Below are 13078 nucleotides of genomic sequence, written 5' to 3' on the forward strand. Positions count from 1 at the left end.
ATAATGTATCTTTTTGGAAAAAGAGATTTGTATTATGTACGGTTTGGTCTGATGTATGAGAATAATAATAAGAAGTATAAACATCTATAGGATGGAGAGTGATTCTATATATTGGATTACTGACCATTCATTATATTACATAGATAAACTGATATATATGCATTAGGTTTCCAAATCTGTATTTTTGTTATTATTTATTTTTTCTTATATATTTGTAATAGTGTTTAAATGACTTGGTGACACTTATATTCATTATATGTAAATTATATCATGATAAGGGATATGCAGTATTGATATATCTGAATATATTATATCTTTTAATCTGTATTCATGTGCACTATATTATGGAGACACTATAATGAGCAGTGTGAATGTTGAACTACTACAAGTCTGTTTCAGATTGAGATAATTAATCCAACTAGGTATAAATAGATGGACTGATTAAAGGGCGGCACTTCTGATAAAACAGCCTCATTACCAAGGCTGAGAAACCGGTCAAGCAGTGCCCTGTTTTCACGATTTCTTGACCCTGCACCCAGAGCCACAGCACAGGCTTTCAGCGCTCTGTACTGACAGCCGGCGTCAGTGCAGCAGCGTGAGCAGACTAGTGGACACAGGCGGTTCCCAGTCATCACATACGGATGCGGCTAGCTCCGTCATTACAGCTTCTTACAGACATCTGCTAACCACGGCTCCATTCAACTTAAAGTACATCACTCCTGCATAGGAGATTTCCAACCCCGATATAGCAATTCACCTGTATTCATCTTTAAACGACAGGTGAGGGGTATCTTAACATATGGAACTGTTGGAGCAGGAATCTGCTTAAATTGAACTGTCCTGGAAATGCTTGCCACATTGTAATTTCTATCATAAAGAGTCTGATTCAAGCCCATTGTGGAACTAAAAAAGACTGGTGCAGTGTTGGCTCTAATTGGACAGTCTTATTAATATAGACTTTTTATTATTTTAATTTTTTACTCATTTTAATTTTTGAAAAGCGCTTTTCCTCCTGGTTATATATTCACAGCTGTTCAGTTATTATTGGATACATTGAAATCAGTTATTAATGCATGTGACCTTTTTAATTGCTTAATACATGTTTATTGCTGGGGGGGATACTGCGATTAATATTTGTGGTATGTCAATACATATGTGATACATATGTACATATGTGATCTATTGAATAAATCAAATAATTACACCTTTTTCTTTATGGATGGCGCTTCTTTAAACATCCCCCTTTTTTTCTTGTATAATATTGAGATTTAGCAAACTCAATTTAGTAGCTGCAGTCCGGGGAACAGGTGTAATTAATTGACAAATACAAATAGACAATTGTGTAGTAGTTTTTTCAAGTGTCTCCAAGTCATTTCACTAGCGCCCACACTCTCTCTTCCATTTTCTCTATTTGGGATAGAAATAAGTATATCCTTACAAAGAAATAAAGATCAAATAGGGTTTGAGGTAACAATATGGTTAAAAAAAGGGCAGACTAGATGGGCCAAGTGGTTTTTATTTGCTGTCAAATTCTATGTTTCTATGATAATGACAAAGAAGCAAGGAGGCTTAACACTACCATAGAAATTCAGGTTTATATCAGAAGTGTGTTCTATATATAAAATGAGAGATTAGTCATCTGTTCCTTTCCTTAAACATTGGGTACAGTACAGTTTAGGAGAAAACAATTTCAAGTCAGAGTGGGTTCTAGTATTTTTAAGCTGGGTACACACTAGATGTGTTTTTTTTTAATGATTTGCTCAATTCCGACGGTTTAGATCAACAAATTGTTCAAACCGTCAAGTGTGTACGGACTATGCACGCTCCCACGGCATCGCCCTTCGTATCTTCAGGTATCCCCTACATGCAACTCAATCTGAGGACATCAATCTGATGGTACACCATCATTAAAGTACCAGTTATCTGACCTCTATCCAGGGATCACTAGTCCCATTAGTAATAGGAGACCGGTTTTTATTTAGAATTACTACACATTATTTTCTTTTCATGTTATTTCCTTCACATATATGAGCAACAAGCCACATTGAAGAAATAAGGAGGACTATAGAAAGAAAACAGTTGGACCAAGGATCGGTATATAGTGCTCTAGATAAATATTACCAGATTATTTAGACACACTTCTATATTTTTAGAATACAGTAGCGCCTTCATCTCCACTCTTTTCCCCATACCTCTGGATGTGGCCACTGATGATAAATTATATCTTTAGTTGTTTTGCAAGACTCTGTATGCACTATGGGGGTCATTCTGAGTTGATTGTAGCTGTGTTAAATTTAGCACAGCTATGATCATGAACTCAGACATGCGGGGGGACACCCAGCACAGGGCTAGTCCGCCCCGCATGTCAGTGCCGCCCCCCCCCCCCCCCCCCGCAGAAGTGCAAAGGCATCGCACAGCGGCAATGCCTTTGCACTTCAAGAGTAGCTCCCGGCCAGCGCAGCTTTAGCGTGCTGGCCAGGAGCTACTCTTCGCTCCCCGGCCCGCAGTGGCTGCGTGTGACCCGCATGCTGCCGTTTTGCCCCCCTCCCGCCCATCGACCACCTCTGCCTGTCAATCAGGCAGTGGCGATCGTACTGCAGTGACGGGCGGCCATGCGCCGGTGCACTGCGGAGCCAGCGCGGTTCTGACCCGATCGCTACACTGTGAAAAACTGCAGCGTCCGATCGGGTCAGAATGACCCCCTGTATCATTTGCCTGGGAGTTCAATGGAAATCTGGATAATCATTGCATCTCTTGCTGGTCGTCTATTGTGTACCTATCTTAAGAGTAATAAAGATATAGATTATGTATGAATTATTGCAAGTGATGATAGTAGTGCTAATTTTAAGCAAATAACCTACGGAAACAATATAATTTCTAAACTTTTATTTTTTTTCTTGACAACAGTTGCTTGATGTATTCACATAAAAAACAGCAATGCATTCTTTACATAATTCAGAATATACAAGATTATGGCTCTCTAACGCTTTGGCCCAAAGTTTAAACAAACACATTGCAATTACTGTAAATAGTACATATATGCGTCAATTTGTCTTTCATGAAAACAACTTTATTATTAAGCTTGTCTACAGAATATGCATATAATGTTTATACCACGTAATTACATCACCTACATCTACTTTATTACAGGAATAAATTACAAATTAATATATTAAATAAACACAGAAAATAGATGCCCTCAGATCCTTCATAAATTAGTGTTATAAATGATACTCTGCAATATTAAGATACCATTAACAAAACTGCAGTCATAGCAATTGAAAAGAACAAAAACAAGAAAACAACAGCATTTAGTCACGTTAAAGACAAAAATGCAATAAGAACACATGTAACCAAAAATGTATAACTTTTCCGCATAGTGGGGGTCATTCCGAGTTGATCGCTCACTAGCTACTTTTTGCAGCCGTGCAAACGCATAGTCGCTGCCCACAGGGGTGTGTATTTTAGCTGTGCAAGTGTGCGATTGCAGGTGCAGCCGAGCTGTACAAAAATAGTTTGTGCAGTTTCTGAGTAGGTCTGAACTTATACACAAAGGGGGCGACCCGGCACCGGTCTGAAAATAGTTTTTGATTACAGAAAAACCAAATTTGGACAATTTTCTAGTAAAATCTTTAATATAATGTCCAGTTTGGGGGTGCGCCCAGAGCCAGTGACATATGCATAAACAAAAGGGAGAAAGAAGAAGGCTCTTGTGTGGGCGCACTCATTAATGGTAGTTAAATAACTAGAATGAATAACACTAGGTTGATTAGTCAGCAGATAAAACAACATTTATTTGGAAATATTAAGAAGGGGGGTGTGTTAAGGGGGGTAGGAGGGTTTGTTTATTTTGTGGGGGGGGGGGTGTTTTAAGTAAGTTTTTATGGGGGGGGGAAAGAAGGGGGGGGGGGGAAAGGTTGGGGAGTGAAAGTGGGAGGGAGGCGCTGGGTATTTATGGTGGGCTGGGTGGGTGGGTTGGAGTGTGGGGGAAAGGGGAATTAATTAGGGGGGATTTAGGGTGTTAAAGGGGGGGAAAAAAAGGGGAGGAGAGGGAAGTGAGGTTAGGGAAATAGTGCGGGGGGCTAGTGGGATGAGGTGGTTAGAAATTGTGACAAATGAACATAAAAGCGGGTTAAAAATATTAAAATACCAAATTGTGGTAACTGATTACTAGATGTGTTGATGGGGTGTAGGTTTTACAAGAAAGCCCCATAATTGATATTCTCATTGAGTCCCAATGGTTTTAGGCTGCCCAGACGGAAAATCCATTCGCTCTCTCTTTTTAATAGTTCTTGAGTAATATCACCTCCACGGATGCCCAACTTAATAAGATCAAGACAAAAAACTTTCAGATCCTTGGTTGATCCTTTATGAGTGGAGTAGAAGTGTCTGGCGACTGAAGTAAGTTGTTTCATTCTGGTGATATCGTGTTGAGCATTCCTGATATTTCCCATGTGTTCTAAAATCCTCTCCTTCAATTTTCTGGTGGTCATGCCTATATATTTGAGGTCACAGCTGCAGGTTAGACAATAAATTACTGTCTGTGAGTTGCAGTTAAAGAAATGTTGTATCTTGACCGATTGTCCATATCTATCAGTAACTGCATTGTTACGTAGAATATGTGGACATAATTTGCAGTGACCACAGGGGAAGGTACCAGTTGTCTGCGGTTTTTTGGAGGTGGAAGTCATGAAGTGACTGCGGACCACATGATCCTTGATATTTTTTTTTTTTTTGCAGTGTCTCTACCCCTCTCCATCTCATTTCCTGAGGCAGGACCAGAACATTTTTATCTGGGATCATTCACATCTCCTCAACCAGGGGCAATTATATTCTTAATATTTCCAAATAAATTTTGTTTTATCTGCTGACTAATCAACCTAGTGTTATTCATTCTAGTTATTTAACTACCATTAATGAGTGCGCCCACACAAGAGCCTTCTTCTTTCTCCCTTTTGTTTGTTTAGGTCTGAACTTACTCAGCCACTGCTATCACTTCAGCCTGTCCTGTCCCGGAATTAACGTCAGACAACTGCCCAGCAAATGCCTGGACACGCCTGTGTTTTTCCAACCACTCCCTGAAAACGGTCATTTGACACCCATAAACGCCTTCTTCCTGTCAATCTTCTTGCGATCGGCTGTGCGAATGTATTCTTCGTTAAATCCATCGCCCAGCAATGATCCACTTTGTACCCCTACGACACGCCTGCGCATTGCAGTGCATACGCATGCGCAGTAGTGACCTGATTGCTGCGCTGCGAAAAATGGCAGCGTGCGATCAAGTCAGAATGACCTCCAGTGTTTCAAGTTAGCATAAATTATAGAAAAGTGGTACTGAAAAATCAATGTTCAAAACGTAAGTGCAGTCAAAAAGGCATTATATAGGTACGCCAAAAACATCTACAATTTCAAAGATTAATATAAATGAAAGCAGTATTTTAAAAAATTAGGACAATATCTGTATTAGGATAATACATTTACTGGGCATTCAGACATGTTCACCTTTGCATCGTATAGATATGCTTAACCTAAAGCAAGTGCAGACAAAAGACATAGGTGCAGATGTACTAAGCAGTGAAAAGAGTGGTGAAGTGAGCCAGTGGAGAAGTTGCCCATGGCAACCAATCAGCTGCTCTGTAGAAGTTTATAGTATGCAAATTATAAATGTTACTTAAATGCTGATTGGTAGCCATGGGCAACTTCTCCAATGGCTCACTTCTCCACTCTTTTCACTGCTTAGCACATCTCCTCCTTATTGAAAAAGGATAGCAAGGAACGCTTACTATATCCCCGCTATGTACTAAAGTTAAAGCAGTTTCTACATAATTATATAAAAAAAACCTTGACAAATAGGCCCCATAATCACTTACAAAACCTATAACTGTCACACAGTTCTATAGTTTACTGACATTATATTCTCATTTTAAACTATACAAGTGCGGCACATGTATAGAACCAACAGTGGAAGATAACTGAAAGAATGGAGTTGATACTTCAGACATTAAGTGAAAAACAATTATTGACTTGATCACACTGGGGAAAAAAATCACATAATTCAAAGGCAGATAATGGCATATGTCCTATCACAATTTATAAAAGGAACAAATGTGGTTTTACATAGGTGTTGTTAGGTGCTGTTTTGAACACCAATTCTTTCTGAAACTTATTTGCTTATTTTATTTCATCCTCATAAAAAAAGAAAATACAAAAACATATAATGTAGTATTTTAATAATAATTATCACCTTTCAAATATACCCGAGACGCCACACAAATTCTGTACTTCACTCAAATGCATACCCAGAAGAAAAATCAACAGAATATCTGGCATAGAACATTCCCTAGCCACTAGAGGTATTTATTTGGGTATAACAAAAATAGTCAGCGGTACATATATATCTGAGCATCAGAGTTCCTGGATGTGCATCCAGGAACTCTAATGCTCAGATATATATGTACCGCTGACTATTTTTGTTATACAACTTACCATAATTCATGTCTGACATATAGATTTTAAATTAATTTTATTTTCCTTATTTTTAATGAATTTCACTTACATTAAATTGGAATGTTTATTTTTGAATATTCTGCTTTCAGAATGTTTTATTTACTTTAGATACAGTATCTATTTGAATGGTGTACTTCTATGACACATCATTTTCATTTTCTTGTCTTGTCATGCCAGGTTTGGTACACCTTGATAACTAAGTAGCAGAGAGGGATTTTTCTTAATAAATAAAAATATTCTGTGCACCCAGAACTTTCATTTTTTTTTTTAGGATCTTTTTAAAAACCTTCTTTGGCTAAACCTAATACCACTTTTAGATCTAATACAGCGTATCGCACCTGGGAGCCTGACACGAGAGCTTCCCGGGCGCGACCCACCTCAGGCTCCTCACAGCCGCTGATTCCAACTTGCTGCGTTAGTGACATTAGCGGTGATACAGCGGTGCTTGGAGATCACATGATCTCCAAGCACCGCCCGTCCATATAGTGGGTCGCATCATCTCGGCTTCCCGTTTACACAGCACAGCTTGCTGGGTTGAACCCGTGTCACTTGACCCGGATTATTCCAAGTGGGCCCTTTTACACCACACAGCAACACGGGTTATACACTCTCATGTGCAATAACCCGTGTTAGAAGATGGCGGTGTAAAAGGGGTATAAATGATTCCTGCAATTTAATGCCTTTATGTATAATAAATTGTGGATGATCAGGTAGATGAATCATGAAAATGGAATCTTTTGGAAGGTATGCCATTTTTTTCTAACACCCTACAATTCTTTATGGTATGAAATATATAGTGTGTTATAAATGCATGCACCAGCTATTAATTTATACTATTTCCAATATTAATTTATTATTTGTGTCACAAATGGTGTATTTACGATATTTTGCCTTTATTAGATATTCCATACAGTAAGTATTAATTATTTTAAGTTAAGTGAAATAAAGATTAAATATTTTAGAATATATAAAAAGTGTAAAGAATCACTGGACGCTCTCAATTTCTTGTCCCTTTCTGTATGTAAATATATTGTATAACATAGTTTGTGATATCACCCCAATATATAGAAGGTACTAATTATTAAAAAAAAGTAATATACAATTTTATTGGGAAGAGATCAATGTAAGTAAACAGAAAGATTATAATACTTGTGCAGGATCACCTCCTTTTTTGTGTTGAAAACAGTTTACATTTTGTAAGTATATTTCTATTACAGTGCAAAGAAGATTCAATGCCAGGTATTCCTTTGGTTTATTTTTTTGGGTGTACATTTTGAATGAGAATTGAATGAGAGAATTACATGGATTAGTTGAGTCTCAAAATGATACACTGTACAACGCAATTTGAACATGGTGGTCTAGTAAGGAATATTTGCAAAGGGGATCTGATCTATCCTCTGGATTACATACATTCTTTTACTGAATCATTTGAAGAATATTTATATATAAAATACACTTTATATTTTTGTATTTATTTTCCTTTCTTTATTTGGAATGAATAACATTCATAAGCAAAGAAGAATTGGTGTTCAACATGGTGCTTGTTGCTTTTATGTCATGTATGATACTGTGTGTCCCTGCCACTTGTTTGTGGTCTCTTAAAGACTTCTGAGTGTTTTGTTATGCTCTTCCCTTCTCCGAATAACTGCCACCAGCATTTATGCCACCTGCAATCCCATTGTAGTAATTTTTATATAACACATTATACATGTTATAGTTATTTTAGGAAATGACAAGCAAATTAGAGATCATGGGCCAAATGTAATAGAGTGAGAGTTTGAGAAAGTGAGAGATTTGGTAAGGTTTTTCAGTTTTTTTTTTTTTAAAGTGGCAATCATTCATTTACACTGCAAAACCAGGTTGATCTTGCTGTGTAAATGATTGCCACTTAAAAAAAAATGATGCAAAACCTTACCAAATTTCTCACTTTCTGAAACTCTCACTCTATTACATTTGGCCCCCTAAGTATTGTTTTCTTAAAACAACTATTTTGGATTTATTAAGGACAAAACACAAAACACAAACAAAGTAAACAATAAAAAAGGAAGATAAATAGACAATGCAATAATAAAAAGAAATATAAGATTCAAGTACACAGTGATATATTATTTTGTGTATGGCACATGAAAATGTTACTTGAAGGAACACACAGTAAATAAACACATAACACACCAAGAAATGAAAATCACTTTAGGATTCTGGCACTTGCATATACTCAGGACCTTTATAGATGACTCTTGGTGCAGATTGGCAAACTCTGAAGAAAGAGAAACCTGACACACAGCCCCTCTAATTAAAAGCTATAGAACTATTGTGTTGAATCTAACTGCTGCTAAGTGAATTTGAGAGAGGAAAATAAATAAAATAAATATATAAAATTGAAGATGTCCTAAAAGAATCTGAAATGATAGCCAGCCAAAAACGTTGAGAAGGTTTTCAAGTTTCCTAACATTCATGTACATCAACACCTACGGAGTTAATCCACTTGGCTATTTTACAGTGACAAATTTAGATGATATCAGTCCAAAAGCACAGTTCACACTTTAGGAGGCAGTAGAGCACTTTGCATTGAACATGTGTTTGAGAGCCTGCATGATGAACTTACCTGATGAGCTGATGTTTGATGCAATGACTTCAGTTGTATATCCATTGAATTTCATGTGAATGACAAGATGTGCCTACCTGACAATGAGGGTATAATTTGTTCAGTATGAATTTTTGCAATGACTGCTCACTGGTTGCATTTGGAATTTATATGTGCGTTCTTCCTAGTAAATAAGGAATATGTGATCATTAAATCTGGATCTACCAAGGCCTTTTTGGCTTGTAGGCTCCTGCCCATAGGGCCTGATTCAGTGATGGATGCAATGTCACTGTTATATGTAGTGGAGCGGTCTTATGACATTGGTAACAAAGAGGATTTCTTTGCAAAGTGATGGACAGTCAAGGAGCATGTGGAGAGGGGGAATGGCGGCTCAACTGCAGGAGCACTGTTTTTGGGGGTGTTACGGTTTGCCTACCCTATGCAGTAGAAATGTCTCTGACGTTTTTCTTCCAGCAGCCATGCTGTGTGACAGTAGGATTTCTCTGGTGGTCGGATGTTCACCCGATGTGTGTCCGATAGTTGCGTTTTTGTACGACGATTATAGGTGTCTCTATACAACTAGTGGCAGCTGTGATATTTGCATATTTTTGCACAATCATTGCATACAAATTCGCAGCTGCGAAGGCATTTGCTTACATCTCTAAATCAGACCCATAAAGCCTATCTTGAAAATATTTGGAACATAAGGACCATTCATCGAGCAATTTTTATGTGTCTTTACTGCCAATTGTCTCCATTTGCTGTTGAAGCAGTACACTTCACTGAAGACCTTTAGACTCCTCTCCCTATATTGATGATATTCTGTGTCAGACAGAACTTGAAGTGTTTAATGTTATTTATTAGCCATGTTAGTATCTTGTACATTTACATAGATTCATTATGATCAATATGATAAATTATTTTAAATAGAAGCTAATTTATGAATTACTAGGTAAAGAAAATGACTATATATTTTTACAATGCAATAATTTTTAGCAGTCAAACACCTACAATAAAATGTATTACAAATATATGTTATATTTTATATGAGATACATAACAACTGAAGTCATGCTGCTATACTTAATATAATTAGAAGAATGCTTGGAGACCGCTCTTACTGTAAATTGTTGGGTGGTGCAATTGTAGGAGGAACTTCAAGGATAGTAATCAAGCAGAAGCAGCTTAAAAGGAGGACACACAGTATAAAGTAACGCTTGTGGTAGTAATAAGGTCCAATTCCTTGTGAAGTGGAGCCCAATGTTTCTGCAGCATGAAAACCTTTGGGCAGAAAATGATATTAAGGAGATTTTCTTTAAAAGGTAAATAACTAAAAATGTGTAAGGAACAATAATTTGCTATTTAACACTTCAGTAAATCTTTATAATAGTGTAGAAAGTGTGTCAAATAGATGGTTCCAAGTTAATCTTTCTTGAAATTCTAACAGCATAAAAACTTTTACAGTAGAAATAGTGCTGGACAAACAGCAAATTAACAGGTTTTTTTTCTTCTTTTGCCAAGGCTTCTTTAACAAATAAAGAAACCCAAAAAAACATTATTTGCTGAAACCTCAGATAACAAGGATCATTTGCTTTTGGGTGAATAGAATATTTTTTCATAAAGAAAAAGGGCAGGATGTAATGGCGTCTGAGTTTACTGGAGGTGCCGGTTGCTGGCCGAACTCAGATATTTTTTAAAGTCATTTACAAGACATGGTTTTACCTTGTAAGTAACTGTTGCTTTAAAAAAACACCCAAGACGCCCCAACACAAGTGTCTCCCCAGCCACGACACTTACCATCTTTGATGTCTTCTGCCCGTTTTGCGCTGTCTTTTGGCTGCTCGCCCGCCTCAGCACCTTTGCTCTTCCTGACTCAGCAGTGCTGCATAACGTCATGATGTCACACACGCTGTGCCACAATGTTCAATAAAAACTTTATTGCATTGGCCACCGCCGAAGCAGTAAAGTTACAACTGCTGCAATAAAGCTACAGCAAAAAATTGCTACTTAGAATTTAGATGCCCAGATGCCCCTAGGCATTTGCCTATACTGCCTATTCCTAAGGACAGGTCTGATGGTAGGCCTGGGTAATAGAGTGTGACGAGCCCAAACTTATTAAAACCTCTATTAAGCCAGGCCTGGGATGTTTTTTGTGGCTGCAGCAACAGTGTATGAGAACATATCTGTACTTAGCCATGACAAAACACTAATCCTAATTGCCTAGTACAGTGGGGCAGATGTATTAAGCGCTAAGAAGTGATAAAGCAGTGATAAGTGGAAGGTGATAGCGCACCAGCCAATCATTACGATGTGTACAGCATTTGTGAACTACACTAAAACATAAGATTGAAGAAAAAGTAGGATGAAAAAGTAGAAAAGCTGTGGAAAAAGTACAGGAATTGCACTACATGGTACAAAAGGGATAGGTGTATGAATACACAATTGTAAGTAGCCAACACAAGTATAAGCTCTTCAACTGCCACAATGTATTTCCTGTTTTACAAGCTGCCATCTTACAAATAGCTCTCCAGTTAAAGAAATGCAACAAATAACTGCAATTTTGATTGGTGAAATTAAGACAGAACTCACACCAAAAATACATACAAATAAATAAACAACTTAGCAGCCTACTTACTGTATTATTTACAAAGACCCACTGTAGAGAAAAAAAGTTCAATTTGTAAAAACAAATCTTTTCTTGGTGCGGCATTGCACTTTGCATAAAAAGCCTTTGCTTTAAATGTGTTTTTCAGCAAAAAAACAAAACCTTACTAGCATAGAAGCTTACTAACAAGATTCATGCAGTACCATGAGTATCTGAAGAGAAACACAAGGACTGTGGACCATTATAGAGAAGAATACAGTTTTCTTTAAAATGGTGCTTGTGAATGAATCAACCTGAGCATGTCTCATAGCGCTAACTGACATCGTATTTAATGATGATAGATAAGTAACTTATTATAAAGAGCCTACACACTGCACAGCACTGCAAAATAATCTGTGTTCATATACAAGAAGACACAGACTGGTAGGTTTATAGCGTTGTGGGCAAATTATATATCCATGAAAACACTTTTATGCGTGTGGAAGAATATAATGTGTATCAGAACCAACAATGTGATCTATCACTCTCCCCAGCAGACACCACAAGGTTCTGGCAATGTGTGGTGGTATTTCATCTGTAGCTCAATCATTCTATATGCTTTGCAATGATAGGAAGCAGAAAAGAGTATAGTTCATAAACCGGTATGTCGAGACAATAAACCCTTTTAATGGATTGTGGTGCACCTCTTCTAGCACTAATAGGTGTATAAAAGACTGCTTAGATAATGGTTTTGTCTAGGTCAACTTTCAACGGCAGTGGTCCGGCCTCCTCACTCTCTTCAGTAGGACAGATGGTAACAGCAACAACAGGAGGCAGTGGAAAGGTGTCTGGTTTCTCCATGTCGTCCAGATATTCCTTGTCACCATTTATGCTCAGTGGCTATCAGGAAGCAAGATGGAGAAAACATGACTTTAGATTTCTTTTGAAACACCACTTTCCAGAAAGAAATAAGTTTGTTTCACAACTATAACATTAAATTACTTTGGAGGCCCATTGAACCATACAGTGCAAAATATGGTATTTTGACTAACAATAAAACTTGCCCTACAAAAAGATACACTGCATGGCAGCCTGGATGCATATTGCATCTGACACATACTGTACGTTCTCTATGATAAAAATAATGCAGATTGTATACAGTATGTAGTCTTTTTGTTTCTTATGAATCTACATACTGACCTTCTATAGTACCACTTCAGAAAATAGGATTTTAATACCTACCGGTAAATCCTTTTCTTTTAGTCTGTAGAGGATGCTGGGGACTCCAAAAGGACGATGGGGTATAGACGGGATCCGCAGAAGACATGGGCACACTAAAAGACTTTGACTGGGTGTGAACTGGCTCCTCCCTCTATGCCCCTCCTCCAGACCTCAGTTATAGGA

General features: G+C 37.6%; 1 protein-coding gene across 1 annotated transcript in view; it reads right to left on the bottom strand.

The window, feature by feature from the left end:
* Positions 1-12339: 12339 nt before the first annotated feature.
* Positions 12340-13078, bottom strand: part of TMEM59L (transmembrane protein 59 like) — a 283368-nt gene continuing 282629 nt past the window's right edge. The window contains exon 8 of the mRNA XM_063914725.1: positions 12340-12574. Within this exon, the coding sequence (XP_063770795.1) occupies positions 12413-12574 (162 nt within the window). The 3' untranslated portion in view covers positions 12340-12412. The remainder of the gene's footprint in view (positions 12575-13078) is intronic.

This window comes from Pseudophryne corroboree, chromosome 1 (assembly GCF_028390025.1).
Source record: "Pseudophryne corroboree isolate aPseCor3 chromosome 1, aPseCor3.hap2, whole genome shotgun sequence".
NCBI classification, from domain to species: Eukaryota; Metazoa; Chordata; class Amphibia; order Anura; family Myobatrachidae; genus Pseudophryne; species Pseudophryne corroboree.